Below are 20,064 nucleotides of genomic sequence, written 5' to 3'. Positions count from 1 at the left end.
CACTGTTGTTGAAAGGTGAACAACCTTGAGAAGAGAGAGACCAGGAAAGGTGCTCTTCCCAATAGTACACTGTTGTTGAAAGGTGAACGACCTTGAGAAGAGAAAGACCGTAGTCAATCTCTGAGAGGCCACATTCCCTTTGCTCAGTAATCCATGTTTCCCATAGGAAAAGCGAAAAGGCAAAGACAATAATTGAACGAGGAGGGTCCAGGCGATGACGATTCCCCTGCGGCGGCAGAGTCAACGGTTATATGCCGACAGGAAGACCGATGGACCAGAGAGGGAGAGGTCGTTCCCCACGAAGGAAAAGGAAACTTACAACATTTCTATACACATATATATACATAACCATTAAGAATGTTTTCATACATATGGATATATAAGAAAAAGTGAGTTAAAAGACAAAAATTAATGGCAGTCCAGAATAGGCGAGGAGGAAGAGCGGAAACAACCACTCTCCATCCAAGCCAAAAGTAAAGTGAACTAAATCTCAGGTGTGTGAACGGGTGTGGTAGCAAGCTACCCCCCTACTCCCTGCTAACTAGCAGTGTGGGTAGTTAAACCTTGCTAAATTTTAATGGCTCGTCATTTCAGCTCCGCCAAAAGTATAACCCCTAATAAATAGTGTGGTTTGTATTCCAGTTATGGAACAAAATAGAGGGTTGGGCATGAATGTAAAGAGAGTTCTATATGAGAAAGTGATTGTACCAACTGTGATGTATGGATCGGAGTTGTGGGGAATGAAAGTGACGGAGAGACAGAAATTGAATGTGTTTGAGATGAAGTGTCTAAGGAGTATGGCTGGTGTATCTCGAGTAGATAGGGTTAGGAACGAAGTGGTGAGGGTGAGATCGGGTGTAAGAAATGAGTTAGCAGCTAGAGTGGATATGAATGTGTTGAGGTGGTTTGGCCATGTTGAGAGAATGGAAAATGGCTGTCTGCTAAAGAAGGTGATGAATGCCAGAGTCGATGGGAGAAGTACAAGAGGAAGGCCAAGGTTTGGGTGGATGGATGGAGTGAAGAAAGCTCTGGGTGATAGGAGGATAGATGTGAAAGAGGCAAGAGAGCGTGCTAGAAATAGGAATGAATGGCGAGCGATTGTGACGCAGTTCCGGTAGGCCCTGCTGCTTCCTCCGGTGCCTCAGATGACCGCGGAGGTAGCAGCAGTAGGGGATTCAGCGTTATGAAGCTTCATCTGTGGTGGACAACTGGGGAGGGTGGGATGTAGCACCCTAGCAGTACCAGCCGAACTCGGTTGAGTCCCTTGTCAGGCTGGGAAGAACACAGAGAGGAGAGGTCCCCTTTTTTGTTTCATTTGTGTGATGTCGGCCAACCCCCAAAATTGGGGGAAGTGACTTTGTATATGTATGTATGTATGTTTCCGGGACTTGCCATGGTACAAGGAAGCTAGAGAGTACCAGTGTATACACACAGTAGTTCAAACTTTGGATTTTACAGTGAAAAATGTATGATTTAAAACCAAGATAGGACAAGTAACCTTTAGAGTAATTTACCTCCCATAGACCACATGGAAGTTTGCCTTGATAATTGCATGCTGCATGTGGCGAGATAATCTGTTAGCAAGATATATAATGGTTATTGCAATGAAGCTGATGGGGCATCCATATACTAGGCCATTTTTATTGGTAAACCACATTCGTTCTCTTCAGGGGGGTCCTGAACGTTAAGTGTTTGGGTTGTTCTTCATGAAAAGGCTCTTGGTAATTGTAGTATGCGTGCATGTACATACGAACAGACTGAAATATTAAAACAATGGCCTAATCATGTTGGCAATAGCATACCTTGTGGTTGAAGTTGATTACACCCAACTGGCATTGAATCCTGGTGAGATTAGGTGCTCTTATGTATAAATATTGGGTGTATACGGTGAAATCGATACAAATGTTATTTTTTTTCGGGGGGGGGGGTTAGTGTTTAAAAATATCAAAACACGTTCAGCAAAATTAAAAGGAACTATTCAACTATCATCTCTCACCTATATATTAAAGTGTCACATTATATATATATATATATATATATATATATATATATATATATATATATATATATATATATATATATATATATATATATATATATATATATATATATATATTCGCACATATATAATGAATCAGAGAGAGAGAGAGAGAGAGAGAGAGAGAGAGAGAGAGAGAGAGAGAGAGAGAGAGAGAGAGAGAGTAACAAATGCTAACAAAAACATCAACAAGGACGAATAAAAAGAGCTTGGGAGGAGACACTCCCGTAAAATCCATTCATGGATCCAACTTGAATTAAGTGAGAATTGTCACTGATAAATGTAGCATTATTACCTTGTGACATTCCTATTCTGATGAAATCCATTAGCCTTTCTTTGACGTCGTCCTCCTCAATAGAGACGGGGAGTTGAAAAATGATAAGTCTATCTTCGCGTTGAAGTCCTTAGCTAAACATGAGTGTCAACTATCATTAATTTCTTTGAAAGGAACCTCGATAGATGGCGTTATTGCCAAGGGAGTCCTTCTATTCAATATCTTAGCTATATATCTCTCTCTGCTCCAACGCTTTTTTCGTATATTGATATAGTATCTTATATAGTGATTTCACTTTATTGGGGCTCTGAGAAACGAATTAAGGAAAAACGTGAGACAGAAAACAGAAAGCCAGTTCTAAGCTTTCAAATCTTGTCAGTAGATGAGAAAAAAACTGAAAATATTCAATTGAACTATTTCCATAGCACAATTGTGGGAAGAGGAGACCTGTCAGGAAAATAGTGATTATGTTATTGTTTCTGTTCTCTGAGGGGTTATTGCAAATTATTTTTTTTTTTCCTAAGAAACATATTAAATGCGGTAGACTTTTTTCGACTAAGAGGCTACAGAATAAAAGTATTATTTAACTCGCTATCTGTTTACTTCCTCGGAGGTAATTGCATAAATACATTTGGCTAATCTTTCGGCTGGATTAGCAAAGTTGTTCAATTTAATTTGATTTTAGACTAGGCCTATCTATTTTTTATGCAATGCTTTTGACATCCATAATTAGTTAACTCAGTATCTTGATGGAAAAACCTTCAATGTTCACTTCAGACGTTTAAAGTGTTTTATACAGTGCTAGATGTACGCCTATGTCTACTATATGTTATAGAGTTTTTAAATAAATATGCGGCCCTAAGACTACATGACAAAGATCCCACTGGACACCCGAAAGACTAAAGATATCAAGGTTTCAGGAAGAAACTAAAGATTTTCTTGTTTTCCGAGTATTTCAGTAAAGTGGATTTGGCAATAAACATACAATATGTTGTGTGCTACGCAAAATACATAAGCGTATACAATAAACTGATATTGTAGGTCTTATAGTGTGCAGAATTGTTATATTATTATTATTATTTTTAATTGCTAAGCTACAACCCTAGTTGGGAAAGCAGGATCCTATAAGACCAGGGGCCCCAACAGGGAAAATAGCCCAGTAAGGACAAGAAACAAGGAAACATCAAATATTTTAAGAACAGTAACATTAAAAAATATTTTCTATATAAATAGGAAATTAGACCAGGAAAACGGCATTTTTTATACCACAAGAGGCCTATACATTACTGAAATTCTTGACGATTACTGTTATGGCGTTAATGAAATAAGCCTATACCCGGTACACGGCTGATCATGTTCCTTCATCTTTATTTATCTTATAGATCTTGATGAAAACGAAGCTATATAATGGATGCTTCTTAAATGGGTAACTTTCTAATCACTAGAGAAGATGGCCGACTTCGTGTGAGACCATAAAAATAGTATCTGATAAATTCACACCTTTTTGGTAATAAATAATTCTTCTGTATTCATTCCATTCCCTCAAAGAAGCGGTAATTTTCCATAATGGTTAAAAGTTCCTACGCCTATTGACGCAAAGGACCTAGGCTATTATTTAACCAGTCGTCTCTACTTTCAGCTATTAAATCAATGTTCTTGCATTCAGCATCATCTATTTAAAGTTTCATAGTCCTCAGCCACGTAGGCCTAGGTCTTCCAACTCTTCTAGTGCCTTCTGGAGCCCATTTGGAAGTTTGGTGAACTAATCTCTCTTGGGGAGTGAGAAGAGCATGCCCAAACCACCACCATCTGACCCTCACCATGATCTCATCCACATATGGCACTTGAGTAATCTTGTAGTTTCATCTTTAATCATGTCCTGCCATTTAACACCCAATATTATTCTTATGGCTTTGTTCTCAAATCTTCAAAATCTGTTGGATATTCTTTCATAGTCATACCACGACTCATACAGTAACACCGATCTTACTAAACTGAACGTAATAATAATAATAATAATAATAATAATAATAATAATAATAATAATAATAATAATAATAATAATAATAATAATAATAAACACATCATTAGATGTAACCGAAATATCGATCAGTAACTTACAGTCCCTACACTACACGGTCGATTCAGTATCTTCGTTTCTCATGCTACTCTCAGAACTACTCCAGGTTTCAACATATAGCGCATGAACATTGAGCATAAAGGTCTCTGTATGAAAAATCATTCACAGAGTTCAAATTATTTTCTTGGCATTACTTCGTGGGCCACGAGTGGCTACAGTCTAGATAAATGTCCTGTCATCGTTATCTATATCTGCTCTACATGGCCATAATTAGCCAATCTACGTCTACGGCAAATAGAAATCATGAAGGTGAGTAGACTATTGACGCTAAAGGGCCTCTTAGATTTCGCCAGTCGTCTATATCTTAAGAGTTTTTAAATCAATACTTCTCCATTCATCACCTCCTACTTCACATTTCATAGTCCTCAGCCATGTAGGCCTGGGTCTTCCAACTCTTCTAGTGCCTTGTGGAGCCCAGTTAAAAGTTTGGTGAACTAATCTCTTTTTGGGGAGTGCGAATAGCATGACCAAACCATCTAAATGTACCCTTCATCATCATCATCACATTATTATTATTACTTGCTAAGCTACAACCCTAATTGGAAAAGCAGTATGCTATAAGCCCAGAGACTCCAACAGGGAAAATAGCCCAGTGAGGAAAGGAAACTAGGAAAATTAAATTTTTATGAGTAACATTAAAATATATATCTCCTATATTAACTATAAAAACGTGAACAATAGCTGATGAGTCCCTTCTACCCTTAACAAGAGGAAAGTGGCCACTGAACAATTACAGTGCATTGACCCCTTAGATGAAGAAGAATTGTTTGGTAATCTCAAGTGTTGTCAGGTGTATGAGGAAGGGGAGAATCTGTAAAGAATAGGCCAGACTATTCGGTGTATGTGTAAGCAAAGGGAAAGTGAGCCGTAACCAGAGAGAAGGACCCAATGTAATACTGTCTGGCCAGTCAAAGGAGCCCATTACTCTCTAGCGGTAGTATCTCAACGGGTGGCTAAAGTTAATTACAGAATTGCAGTAGAGCATTTTTCATCTTTTCTCGCGTGTAATTTCATGTTTTCTTACAAATTATCGTACTTAATTGTAAGTTTGCTTGCAAAATTCTCTCGTATGCAAGAATATGGAGACTATTATGATTTGTCCCCTACCCTGAAGCTACCAGCGCCGCTGTAAGAGTTAGACATGCTGATGACCCACATAGACTATTCGAAATTAGTGTGAATCATGCAATAGAAGGAAGAACGTTCAGTTATGCTGCACCGAGACTCTTCAACGACCTTCCACTCGATGTCAATAATAGCAAAAATGTGGCAGCTTTCAAGAAAAACCTGAAGACTTATCTTTTTAGAAAGTGTTATAATAGTGACCTGAAAACTATTAAGCCTGAATACAAATGCTAGCGAAATAACGGATAATGATACAGAGCAAAATATTAACTGGAAAGAAATTATTTTCACACACCAAGGCCCGCCTGCACAGACCTTTAGTGTCTGGAGGGCAAGAAATAAACCCGTAAAAGAAAAAAAAAAGAAAAGAAGAAAACACGACATTTCAAAGAGCAATTTACAGAATACATAACTGACTAACAAGAGAATTTTTATCATTAATTTGGTTTATTATCCCAATAACAACTCTGTGTCTGAGGTTTCGCTTGACCATGACCTTGGACCTTGACCTTCCAAAATTTAATCAATTCCAGGTTTTTATATAACAGTTAATTCCTGCAAATTTCGTTACTCTACGATTAAAATTTGTGTCTAGGAAGCTGTTCACAAACTCACACACACTAAGATACAGAAAGGGGGTAAAACATAACCACCTTCCAACTTCATTGGCGGAGGTAATTAATATAGTTGTTAATTTGGCTACAAAAGAAGCCTCGAACTTTCTATATGGTCATGATATTTGTGGTGTGAAATTTAACACTTTTTGAAAAGAAACCACTCTTGTTTTGATAAGAAAAACAACTTGTAGCAACATCAAACGAAAGTAAATTTATTTGCATGTGCGGTAACACATTACTTCGAAAATTAAACCTCAATTGAATTGAATTTAAGAAGAAACTAAAGACATTACTTTCCACAAGATCATATGATTTGGAAGATGCTACAATCAAAGAATTGTATAAGTTATAATGAAAATGTTTCGTTAGATGATTAATATGGACCCGCCCGAGAAGTAGTTCACTCGACTTCAGTGGAGGGTTGGATTTAAACCCAAAACAAGTAGGTAAGTAAGTTGTTTCCCCTAAAGATATCTATCCCAGGCTTTGGTTAAGATAAACTTATTGAAGTGTGCTAATATATGTAAAAATCCCCTGCACTAAATCAGCATCTTTATAGAGATGAACATATTGGTCAAGTTTCCACTAAAGATAATTTCATCTAAAAATAGTCTTAGGCTTTAGTCAAAATAAATTGGTTGCAGTGTGCTGAAATATGTTTTTAAATCTCTTACTAAAACGATCTTTTATTATTAAACCTCTCACTACAACGATCTTTTATTATCAAACCTCTTACTAAAACGATCTTTTATTATTAAACATCTTACTAAAACGATCTTTTATTATGAAACCTCTCACTAAAACGATCTTTTATTATGAAACCTCTTACTAAAACGATCTTTTATTATTAAACCTCTTACTAAAACGATCTTTTATTATTAAACATCTTACTAAAACGATCTTTTATTATCAAACCTCTTACTAAAACGACCTTTTATTATTAAACCTCTTACTAAAACGACATTTTATTATTAAACCTCTTACTAAAACGACATTTTATTATTAAACCTCTTACTAAAACGATCTTTTATTATTAAACCTTTTACTAAAACGATCTTTTATTATTAAACCCCTTAATAAAACGATCTTTTATTATTAAACCTCTTACTAAAACGACCTCTTATTATTAAACCTCTTACTAAAACGACCTCTTATTATTAAACCTCTTACTAAAACGATCTTTTATTATTAAACCTCTTACTAAAACGATTTCTTATTATCAAACCTCTTACTAAAACGATCTTTTATTATTAAACCTCTTACTAAAACGATCTTTTGTTATTAAACCTCTTACTAAAACGATCTTTTATTATTAAACCTCTTACTAAAACGATCTTTCATTATTAAACCTCTTGCTAAAACGATCTTTTATTATCAAACCTCTTACTGAAACGATCTTTTATTATTAAACCTCTTACTAAAGCGATCTTTTATTATTAAATCTCTAACTAAAACGATCTTTTATTATTAAACCTCTTACTAAAACGATCTTCTATTATTAAACCTCTAACTAAAACTATCTTTTATTATCAAACCTCTTCCTAAAACGATCTTTTATTATCAAACCTCTTCCTAAAACGATCTTTTATTATCAAACCTCTTCCTAAAACGATCTTTTATTATCAAACCTCTTCCTAAAACGATCTTTTATTATCAAACCTCTTACTAAAACGATCTTCTATTATCAAACCTCTTCCTAAAACGATCTTTTGTTATCAAACCTCTTACTAAAACGATCTTTTGTTATCAAACCTCTGACTAAAACGATCTTTTATTATCAAACCTCTTACTAAAACGATCTTTTATTATCAAACCTCTTCCTAAAACGATCTTTTATTATCAAACCTCTTACTAAAACGATCTTTTATTATCAAACCTCTTACTAAAACGATCTTTTATTATCAAACCTCTTACTAAAACGATCTTCTATTATCAAACCTCTTACTAAAACGATCTTTTATTATCAAACCCCTTACTAAAACGATCTTTTATTATCAAACCTCTTCCTAAAACGATCTTTTATTATCAAACCTCTTCCTAAAACGATCTTTTATTATCAAACCTCTTCCTAAAACGATCTTTTATTATCAAACCTCTTCCTAAAACGATCTTTTATTATCAAACCTCTTACTAAAACGATCTTTTATTATTAAACCTCTTACTAAAACGATCTTTTATTATCAAACCTCTTACTAAAACGATCTTTTATTATTAAACCTCTTACTAAAACGCTCTTTTATTATCAAACCTCTTACTAAAACGATCTTTTATTATCAAACCTCTTACTAAAACGCTCTTTTATTATCAAACCTCTTACTAAAACGATCTTTTGTTATCAAACCTCTTACTAAAACGATCTTTTATTATTATACCTCTTACTAAAACGATCTTTTATTATTAAACCTCTTACTAAAACGATATTTTATTATCAAACCTCTTACTAAAACGATCTTTTATTATTAAACCTCTTACTAAAACGATATTTTATTATCAAACCTCTTACTAAAACGATATTCTATTATTAAACCTCTTACTAAAACGATATTTTATTATCAAACCTCTTACTAAAACGATATTCTATTATTAAACCTCTTACTAAAACGATATTTTATTATCAAACCTCTTACTAAAACGATATTCTATTATTAAACCTCTTAATAAAACGATCCTTTATTATCAAACCTCTTACTAAAACGATCTCTTATTATTAAACCTCTTACTAAAACGATCTCTTAATATAAACCTCTTACTAAAACGATATTTCATTATTAAACCTCTTACTAAAACGATCTTTTATTATTAAACCTCTTACTAAAACGATCTTTTATTATCAAACCTCTTACTAAAACGATCTCTTATTATTAAACCTCTTACTGAAACGATCTTTTATTATTAAACCTCTTACTAAAACGATCTTTTATTATTAAACCTCTTACTAAAACGATCTTTTATTATTAAACTTCTTACTAAAACGATCTTTTATTATTAAACCTCTTACTAAAACGATCTTTTATTATGAAACCTCTTACTAAAACGATCTTTTATTATTAAACCTCTAACTAAAACGATCTTTTATTATCAAACCTCTAACTAAAAATCTTGTATTATTAAACCTCTTACTAAAACGATCTTTTATTATTAAACCTCTTACTAAAACGATCTTTTATTATCAAACCTCTTACTAAAACGATCTTTTATTATTAAACCTCTTACTGAAACGATCTTTTATATAAAACCTTTTACTAAAACGATCTTTTATTATTAAACCTTTTACTAAAACGATCTTTTATTATTAAACCTTTTACTAAAACGATCTTTTATTATTAAACCTTTTACTAAAACGATATATTATTATCAAACCTCTTACTAAAACGATCTTTTATTATTAAACTTCTTACTAAAACGATCTTTTACTATTAAACCTCTTACTAAAACGATCTTTTATTATCAAACCTCTTACTAAAACGATCTTTTATTATTAAACCTCTTACTAAAACGATCTTTTATTATCAAACCTCTTACTAAAACGATCTTTTATTATTAAACCTCTTACTAAAACGATCTTTTATTATTAAACCTCTTACTAAAACGATCTTTTATTATTAAACCTCTCACTAAAACGATCTTTTATTATTAAACCTCTTACTAAAACGATCTTTTATTATCAAACCTCTCACTAAAACGATCTTTTATAATCAAATCTCTTACTAAACCATCTTTTATTATTAAACCTCTTACTAAAACTATCTTTTATTATTAAACCTCTTACTAAAACGATCTTTTATTATTAAATCTCTTACTAAAACGATCTTTTATTATTAAACCTCTTACTAAAATGGTCTTTTATTATTAAACCTCTTACTAAAACGATCTTTTATTATTAAACCTCTTACTAAAACGATCTTTCATTATCAAACCTTTTACTAAAACGATCTTTTATTATCAAACCTCTAAACGATCTTTTATTATCAAACCTCTAAACGATCTTTTATTATCAAACCTCTTACTAAAACGATCTTTTATTATCAAACCTCTAAACGATCTTTTATTATCAAACCTCTTATCAAAACGATCTTTTATTATTAAACCTCTTACTAAAACGATCTTTTATTATTAAACCTCTTACTAAAACGATCTTTTATTATGAAACATCTTACTAAAACGATCTTTTATTATTAAACCTTTTACTAAAACGATCTTTTATTATCAAACCTCTTACTAAAACGATCTTTTATTAAAAAACAAAAACAAAAATTGCCAGAGAAGGAACTTACCCGCACAGCTGTCTACCTGCAGTCAGACGGACGTCCAAGCCTGGATTCCAGAATCGTCTGGAATGGTCCCTCTCTCCCTACTCTGACAGCTCTCACTACATGCTTCCACATTCGTCTCATCCACACCAGGTCGAACACAATGCCGCTCATCAGCTACTCGATCGAAAGCTTCCCTGATGAGTTTATGCTGTGTGAGTTTCTGTAAAAAATGGTGTTACATTGTTAATAAGAGGGAAACTTTTACTAGCTTTGCCGTTAAATTTTGTAATATGCTTCAAAATTAAAGGTAAAGTTTTAATTTCTCATGTTTTGCCGGTAAATTTTGCAATATGCTTCAAAATTAACGATAAAATTTTAATTCATCATGCTTTGCCGGTAAATTTTGCAATATGCTTCAAAATTGAAGGTACAATTTTAATTTCTCATGCTTTGCCGGTAAATTTTGCAATATGCTTCAAAATTGAAGGTCAAATTTTAATTTCTCATGCTTTGCCGTTAAATTTTGCAATATGCTTCAAAATTGAAGGTCAAATTTCAATTTCTCATGCTTTGCCGTTAAATTTTTAAATATGCTTCAAAATTGAAGGTCAAATTTTAATTTCTCATGCTTTGCAGGTAAATTTTGCAATATGCTTCAAAATTTAAAGTAAGATTTTAATTTTTCATGCTTAGCCGTCAAATTTTACTATATATTTCAAAATTAAAGATAAGATTTCAAGTTATGCTTTGCCATCAAATTTTGCAATATGTTTCAAAACTGACGACAAAAAATAAGTTAATTTACGTTACCTGATTTTATAATCAATATTAAAAGGAAAGGGTATTGTGCAAATAGTGTAAAGATGTTAAAAAGGATAAATATGTCATTAGTCATTGTGTTAAAGAAGGGTTCTAATTGACTATCAGATATCTTTTATCTATGATGTGTTAATAATTAATTGACACCAAGAAAATTTAAGAGGTGTGATCATTCAATAATTGAATTGTTAAACTCAGTAGTGTATATACAGTATTGGTTTTCATTATACTTGCTGTGGTTATTTGAAAAGAAAATATCAATATTTATAACCATTACAGTATGTAAACACTATAAAGTTTTTAAGGAAATTCTTGTCTGGCCTTAAGGACCTCAGAATAATGACATCTAAAAAAAAAAAAAAAAAAAAAAAAAAAAAAAAAAAAAAAAAAAAAAAAAAAAAAAAGGAAATTCTTGTCTGGCCTTACGGACTTCAGAATACTGACATCTAAAAAAAAAAAAAAAAAAAAAAAAAATGTAGACTAAATTTTGGTCATAATTCATTACAGACTTTGATTGGGAGAAGCCCTCCGTGGAAATTATCTGCTGTGGAGGAAATGGCAGGATTGTCCATCGTCCTAAGAAAAATTTCTTATTCCCACGATCATGGATTCATTTTTGCTTGGCTGTAGATCTTGAAAAGGAATCCTACACCTTGAGGATAAACAATGACACTTACTACGGTAAAGTTGAACCAACGGGTGACTCAACATTGCAAATTGTAGGAGGTGGAATACTTATGGCCGGGCAGGAGCAAGACATCCATGGAGGTGGCTTTAACATAGAGCAAACTTACGAAGGTTACTTGGCTGATTTATTTATCTTCCGAAAGGCTCTAGGAGATGACATCCTGAAGGAGTTTACTGAATGTAATTTACAGTTAACAAAGGATATCTTGGTCTCTTTCCAGTCCTTCGACGAAAACTGGAAGGTCTTTGGTAACACAGAGGTTAAGCAAATATCGGAAACAGAGCCCTGTAGAAGAATATCCTCAAAGCACGTGATGTTTCCAGAAACGAGGACTTTAGAAGAATCAAAACAGCTATGCCGAATGTTGAAGGGGGAAATCATCATTCCAAAAAATGACGAAGATAATGAACTAATCACCAACGTATCCAGGAACTTCATTGAGAAGTGCTCAGCTAACTGGGGCATAAATTTGTGGATTGGTCTAAAGGCTGAACTGAGAGGTGGGACTTACCAGTACATCAATATCTACACCAACGAAACGGCTTCTTACACCCACTTTCAGAAGGGCTACGATCGCCCAACCTTTGATTACCACTGCGTATATATGGATTCTTATAAGATAGGATACTGGAGCGTATATCCTTGCACTTTCAAAACCTGCACAATGTGCACCTTCAAGGAGACAGCACTTCTGAGGCTGAGAGGTCTGTGCCACGACTCCATGGTTGACCATAAGTTTATAATAACGGATCTTAATGATGACAAGCCAGTTTTTCACGGATTCACGAACTCTAGAATATTCTGGAATAACAAAACTTGGGAAATAGATAACTCTCTGAATGGCAACGTCAAAGGTACAATGGAATTAACAGGCCCAATGCAGTATCCTTTTGGGCTTCATCACTGGATCATAAAAGGTTAGTTTGTAAAGGCGAGACCTTATCCGAGGATACTACAAGTCAATTGCTGTCACATACATTGATTTATTTCTTCTTTTTAACAAACTTTAATGATGAGTATTATGGGTGTTATTTGGTTAGTTTGTCAAGATAAGACCTTACCTGAGGTTATTTCAAGTAGCTGTCACATACACTGATTTATATCTATTTTTGGTGGGTTCTAACTTTAATGAGAAGTATTATTGATGTTATTTGGTTAGCCACTGGGACACGAGAGGTTGGTGCATGCAAAGTAAAGCGTTCTTCCCCTGACCATTAGGAAATTGTTACACGATACGCCCTTTTGTCCTTCAATCAGCAGAAAATGCAAAGAAATTTGTGGTTATTCCTACAATTAGGTGAGAAAACTATGGCTATTCCTACACTAAAGTGAAAAAAAAAATCATCATCGAATCTATAGTCAATTTCTTTTAGCGATGCAGATTTGCACCGACTCGCAGCGGTGCCCTTTTAGCTCGGAAAAGTTTCCTGATCGCTGATTGGTTGGACGAGAAAATTCTAACCAATCAGCGATCAGGAAAATTTTCCGAGCTAAAAGGGCACCGCTGCGAGTCGGTGCAAATCGTCCTCGATAAAAGAAATGGACTATAGTACTAAGTGATTCTTTTGCTACCTACAGACAGCCTTTGGAAGACCAATACTGGTACAAGGTTGGCTCAATGTAAACCAATCAGAAATCCCTAGATATCAACAAAACTTTCTTAGAGTGGGGCCCTGACTTGAGGCCCACACCATCACTTATTCCTTTTAGCTACTTAACCACACCTACCCTCTTTTGAACAAGGTGTCTTGGTGGCGTGAGATTCGACCACGGTATAACAAAAAGACGTTTTTGACATTTTTGTGACATTGACCTTGATCGTGTTGTATATCACAAGATAGAAAATTAGATTATGCACATTTTGGCACTAGTTTTGTGCAAATCTGATAAAATTTTACCACAATATAACAGACTTTTTTGCATTGACCTTTCACTCAATCACTCCCTAATCACAAGATATGGAATTAAAATATGCCCATTTTAGCAGTAGTTTCATGCAAATCGGATAAAAATTGACCACGATGTAAGAGAAAAAAAGTTTTTTTACCTTTTCGGTACTTTAAACCTTGACCTTTGACCCAATAACCCCCAAACTTTTCAGTCAAATAGTTATCGAGTTATCCCAACCGCAAATATAACTACACGCCTATGAAAATGTAACCTTCAGGTGAAGGTAATGAGAGTAGCTATTAAGATATAATAAATACGGTTAGGATAGTAAATACACTGATATCATTGATCATAAATAGTAGCATTTAAGTAGTACTAAGAGTAGGATGATTTAAGGCAATTGAATTGTAAATTATGACTGAATTGTAAATTGTGACTCTTGGTAAAACCTAATGAAGATAATCTAAATTAAAAAGTTTTGATAGTAAAGTTTATAGCTATGATAAAAAACTATAACAATGATAAAACATAAAGGTTGATAAATATAATTTTCTTTTTTACAGAAAATGCTATGGAAATTATAGTCGATAACACAATATTCTGGCTGAAAGAACAATTTCTCCGATAAGTAAATTGTAAAAAGGTCAATTAAGACTATAATTGTAGTTGCTGTGAAATTTCAATGTTACAAGGATGGGATTAACAGATTTAGAACAATTGTAACGAGCACGAGTTTATTTCACAGCTGAAGAATACACTGCTAGACTTTCATGTGTTGATTAGCTGAACAGCTAGGCCTACATGTACGATACACTATAATTCTAATAGCCAGGCCTTCTCCATCATGAGGCTCAATACTACGCAGTACTCTAGAAGTTTTATTCCAGCTGTTACCACGTTGTGGAATGATCTTCCTAATCGGGTAGTTGAATCAGTAGAACTTCAAAAGTTCAAAGTTGGAGCAAATGCTTTTTTGTTGACCAGGCGGACATGACATGAGTCTTTTTATAGTTTATTTATGACATATTTGTTTTTTATGTTGTTAATAGTCTATATATGACATGTCTGTTTTGACGTTGTTACTTTTTTAGAATGATTTATTGTTAATTTGTTCTCTTCATTTATTTATTTCCTTTCCTCACTGGGCTATTTTTCCCTGTTGGAGCACTTGGGCTTATAGTATCTTGCTTTTCCAACTAGAGTTGTAGCTTGGATAGTAATAATAATAATAATAATAATAATCAGAGATTAATCTATATTGTGGTTAGGTATCCTATTAAAATGTTGAACTACTCACCAAATGTGCGTGCGTGTGTGTGTGTGAACGGTCCAATTATCAAAAAATTTATCGAATAATCATATCCAACCGAACTATATAAAACTTTTAAAACGCTTGAACTTATCAATAGGCACTATGTTCACTCTGTGAGAATCTGTTTTCAACTGACCACGTGAGTCTACTGACAATGTGAGCTATCTTACTTTGTTTATAAATCCTGTCAGATATTTTTTTGCACATTTTGTTAACTTGTATAATGCGAAATACATTGTTTAGGCTTACTGCCTGAATGGCTGTTTGTGACTATTCAGATAATTTCAACTTTCAACCCATCGTTAAATGATTCCCAGAAGCGAAAGTTACCTTATTTCTAGTAAATTATTCATAATTATAAACTAATGTACTACATAAATACAAATGGTATTCATTGACTATCACAGTAAGTAGTTAAACTGCAACACTAGTCTGACAATGACATTTGGATGACAGCAAACATATGATTCTATGACCATTGTAATAAATACTCCAATTATGATAGTAGATAGTATAGTAAGAGAATGATAGTAAATAGTATAACTATAAAATGAAATAGCCTACCATGATAATGATGGATGTATGTGGTGATGAAGGTATATTATTATTATTATTATTATTATTATTATTAAATGCTAAGCTACAACCCTAGTTGGAAAAGCAGGATGCTATAAGCCCAGGGGCCCCAACAGGGAAAATAGCCCAGTGAGGAAAGGAAATAAGGAAAAATAAAATATTTTAGAAATAGTAACAATATTCAAATAAATATTTCCTATTTAAACTATAAAAACTTTAAGAGAAGAAGAGGAAGAGGAACTAGATAGAAAAGTGTGCCCGAGTGTACCCTCAAGCAAGAGAACTCTAACCCAAGGCAGTGTAGGCGAGATAGGACTAGGACCAGGAGAAGATTAAATTATGCTTTACACACTTACTACTTTATTATACTTTCAGGAGACAGGTGTCCCTACGCCAATCGCATTCTCCTCCTCCTGACGGCGTGTCGTTCTGACCAATACACCTGCAACGACGGGACTTGCACGCAGAAGATGCAGCGGTGTGACTTGGCGGTCAACTGCCCCGACAAGAGTGACGAGACAAACTGTTCGGCCGTTGTCATCCCCGACGATTATATTCGGGAGGTACGATAGTCCCCGAATTATAAATACTGTATTATTATTATTATTATTATTATCATTATTATTATTATTATTATTATTATTATTATCATTATTATTATTATTTTACAAATATGAACTACCGGATTGTCTTTAAAAAGTACTGAAATAGAATTTTTTTTCTGATCTAGCTGTGATATTTAGATGGTTCGTAAACAGTTAACCACTAATGTTTTCATTCTTCTTCCAAACCGACAGAAGAGATATTTGAATCTCTCAATAATTATACTTTTGAATAGGATACTGTAAAAATATACATAGTCAAGAGTAAGTTAGCTTTGAAAAATATATAGGGAAAAGGAAATGTTTCATGAGTTCATGAGTTTACCATATATCAATTTAAAACTTATTTTAGCCAATTGTTGTGATAATATGAAGTCCATAACAATGGTAGGCCTATATGATGATGCATCCCTTTCTGAGTGGGGATACCTTAACGTCGTGAAGGGGTTTACGTATAGCCATGATCAGTAAACCTTATTCTTTACATATTCTCCTCTGTCCTCATACATCTTACAACACTGAGATTGCTAAACAATTCTTCTTCACCAAAAGGGGTTAATCACTGCACTGTAATTGTTCAGTGGCTACTTTCCTCTTCGTAAGGGTAGAAGAGACTCGTTAGCTATGGTAAGCAGCTCTTCTAGGAGAAGGACCCTCCAAAATCAAACCATTGTTCTCTAGTCTTGGGTAGTGCCATAGCCTCTGTACCATGGTCTTCCACTGTCTTGGGTTAAAGTTCTCTTGCTTGAGGTTACACTCGGGGACAATATTCTATCTAATTTCTCTTCCTCTTGTTTTGTTAATTTTTTTTATAGTTTATATAGGAAATGTTTATTTTAATGTTGTTACTGTTCTTAGAATATTTTTTTCCTGTTTCCTTCCCTCACTGGGCTATTTTCCCTGTTGGGGCCCCTGGGATTATAGCATCCTACTTTCCAACTAGGGCTATAGCTTAAGAAGTAATAATAATAATAATAATAATAATAATAATAATAATAATAATAGTCAGTGCCACCCATACTATCTTGGTTTGCTGTAAGCAATCAGATGAAAATCTCCCACCATCATTATTATTATTATTATTATTATTATTATTATTATTATTATTATTATTAGCCAAGCTACAACCCTAGTTGGAAAAGCAAGATGCTATAAGCCCAAGGGCTCCAATAGGGAAAAATAGCCCAGTGAGGAAAGGAAATAAGGAAATATATAAATGGGAACAATTTAACAATAAATCATTCTAAAAACAGTAACCGCATCAAAATAGATATGTCATATATAAACTATTAACAACGTCAAAAACAGATATTTCATATATAAACTATAAAAAGACTCATGTCAGCCTGGTCAACGTAAAAACATTTGCTCCAACTTTGAACTTTTGAAGTGCTACTGATTCAACTACCCGATTAGGAAGATCATTCCACAACTTGGTAACAGCTGGAATAAAACTTCTAGAATACTGTGTAGTATTGAGCCTCATGATGGAGAAGGCCTGGCCATTAGAATTAACTGCCTGCCTAGTATTACGAACAGGATAGAATTGTCCAGGGAGATCTGAATGTAAAGGATGGTCAGAGTTATGAATAATCTTACGCAACATGCATAATGAACTAATTGAACGACGGTGCCAAAGATTAATTAATATCTAGATCGGGAATAAGAAATTTAATAGACCGTAAGTTTCTGTCCAACAAATTAAGATGAGAATCAGCAGCTGAAGACCAGACAGGAGAACAATACCCAAAACAAGGTAGAATGAAAAAATTAAAACAATTCTTCAGAATAGATTGATCACCGAATATCTAGTGATTTTATCCTTCTCGATGAGTTATAAACATTCTAGAGGCTGTCTAAGCAAAACGACCAGTGATTTCAGGATTCTGGAAGCGTGGTGTATGAAAACTGGCCAAACCCCAGACATGTCTAAGGCCTTTGTCCTGCAGTGGACAAGAAACGGGTGGATTTGTTGTGGTTGTATATATTGCTATTAGATTCCTCTAAAAGTATACTTATCTGTTTGGTTCCTCTGTTCCTATTTAAAAAAGACTATTCATAATACGTTTGTTGCTTCCCAGGTACCACCAGCCCGTTTAGAAAGTGAGCCAGCCCGTATCTTCCTCTTCATCACAATCATGTCCATACAGCCTATAGACACACTGCGCATGAAGATGACCTTAGACGCAAACGTGACCCTCATGTGGAGGGACAACCGCCTAGACATGCTGAGCCTCAACTACGCAGAGACCCTCAACGTCGTCAGGAGGGGAGAGCAGATCTGGCAGCCTGATTTCCTCTTCGAGGATTACACCGGGAGCGAGGCAGATACCATCCTTAGGTGGCAGACCTTCGTGGCTGTCATGCAGTCTGGGCCTTTGCCTGATGACGTCACCAGGGTTCGAGAAGGTGAATTTTAAGTTTGTGTTCTTTATTTCCGGGGGAGGTTTGGGAGCTTTAACCTCGGTGAAGTATATGTTACTCATAGAAAGATAGAGGGATGAATGTAGGTGGTTGGAACAGGCATAAACTTTCTTATTACTTGTCAAATGGATCTTATTTATTGGGGAATTGTTTTTTATCTTTGTCTGAAATACGATAATACAAAACTGAAAGAAGCTGGCTGGGAAGGAAACACAGGGATGAGACTTAGTCATAAAGTAAGTTAAGGATCTTGTAGGTAAGTAGGTAAGGATACAGCTCCTAGGTTAGGTTAGTTGGGGAACCTTATGTTAAGTGATGTCCTTATGTTTGTTTGCCTTTTAAAGTGTGAAAAACCAGTCATAACTTTTGAAGTTTTACACCCAGTCTGTCCCAACAGACTACAAATAATCCAAGGTAGAAGTAGACTGGTAGATAGAGATAAAATGTGAGCTTACCTTATCAATTTCTTCAACATTATATGTATATATATATATATATATATATATATATATATATATATATATATATATATATATATATAATTGAATATGTTCCCCTTTGTCTTTTCCAGATGAAATTTACCCTGGTTCAAATAACTCCCTGAAGCTCACTCAAACGTTCAACGTCAAAGTTTCCTGCCAGATGAATTTCGTCAAATATCCCTTTGACACCCAACGCTGTCACTTCAAGATCAGAATGAAATACTTCACTCAAGACTTGGTTGCTTTCAACACTTCAAGTGATGTGGTTCAGTTCTTGGGGGCTAAGAACCTGGGTGAATACAAAGTCGAGTCTCTAACGATGGTAGATTCCGACTGGTACAACTACAGCGGACGCAAGATCATCATCAGTATGGATAACTTATCTGGATTCCACATTAGCAGTACCTATATCCCAACCTTCCTAATGGTGGTCATTTCATACTCAACTCTGTACTTTAATCTGGAGGATTTCAACGATCGCATCATGGTATCACTGACTGCCCTTCTGGTTTTGGCAACACTGTTCACGCAGATTTCTGAGACTACTCCAAAGACATCCTACCTGAAGCTCCTTGATGTTTGGTTTGTCGTGACAATCTTTATCAACTTCTCTATCATCATCATTTTGGTCGTTATAAACCATCTCAATATGCAAGAGGCCAAAGATAGAGTGGCTCCCATTAAAATGAAGAGAGTATCCTATCCGGTATCCAAGAGAAGTCACAAAGTAAATACCTTCTGCCAACTGGCTATTCCAGCTATACTATTTATTCTCATAATAGCCTATATCATCTTCTCAACTTCATAAATAGAAAAAAATGGGT

At 34.3% G+C, this 20,064-nt stretch overlaps 1 protein-coding gene across 1 annotated transcript; it reads left to right on the top strand.

Moving 5' to 3' along the window:
- The first annotated feature begins 4,652 nt into the window (after positions 1-4,652).
- LOC137655908 (uncharacterized) lies at positions 4,653-20,052 on the top strand. Its single transcript, XM_068390127.1, has 6 exons — positions 4,653-4,701; positions 10,456-10,659; positions 11,774-12,871; positions 16,108-16,295; positions 18,416-18,743; positions 19,330-20,052. Exons 1-6 carry the CDS (start codon positions 4,653-4,655, stop codon positions 20,046-20,048), a joined length of 2,586 nt encoding a protein of 861 aa, XP_068246228.1. The 3' UTR covers positions 20,049-20,052.
- Positions 20,053-20,064: the final 12 nt, after the last annotated feature.

This window comes from Palaemon carinicauda, chromosome 16 (assembly GCF_036898095.1).
Source record: "Palaemon carinicauda isolate YSFRI2023 chromosome 16, ASM3689809v2, whole genome shotgun sequence".
NCBI lineage: Eukaryota > Metazoa > Arthropoda > Malacostraca > Decapoda > Palaemonidae > Palaemon > Palaemon carinicauda.
Note: the sequence above shows the minus strand (reverse complement) of the source record. Positions and strands in the feature narration are given on the sequence as shown.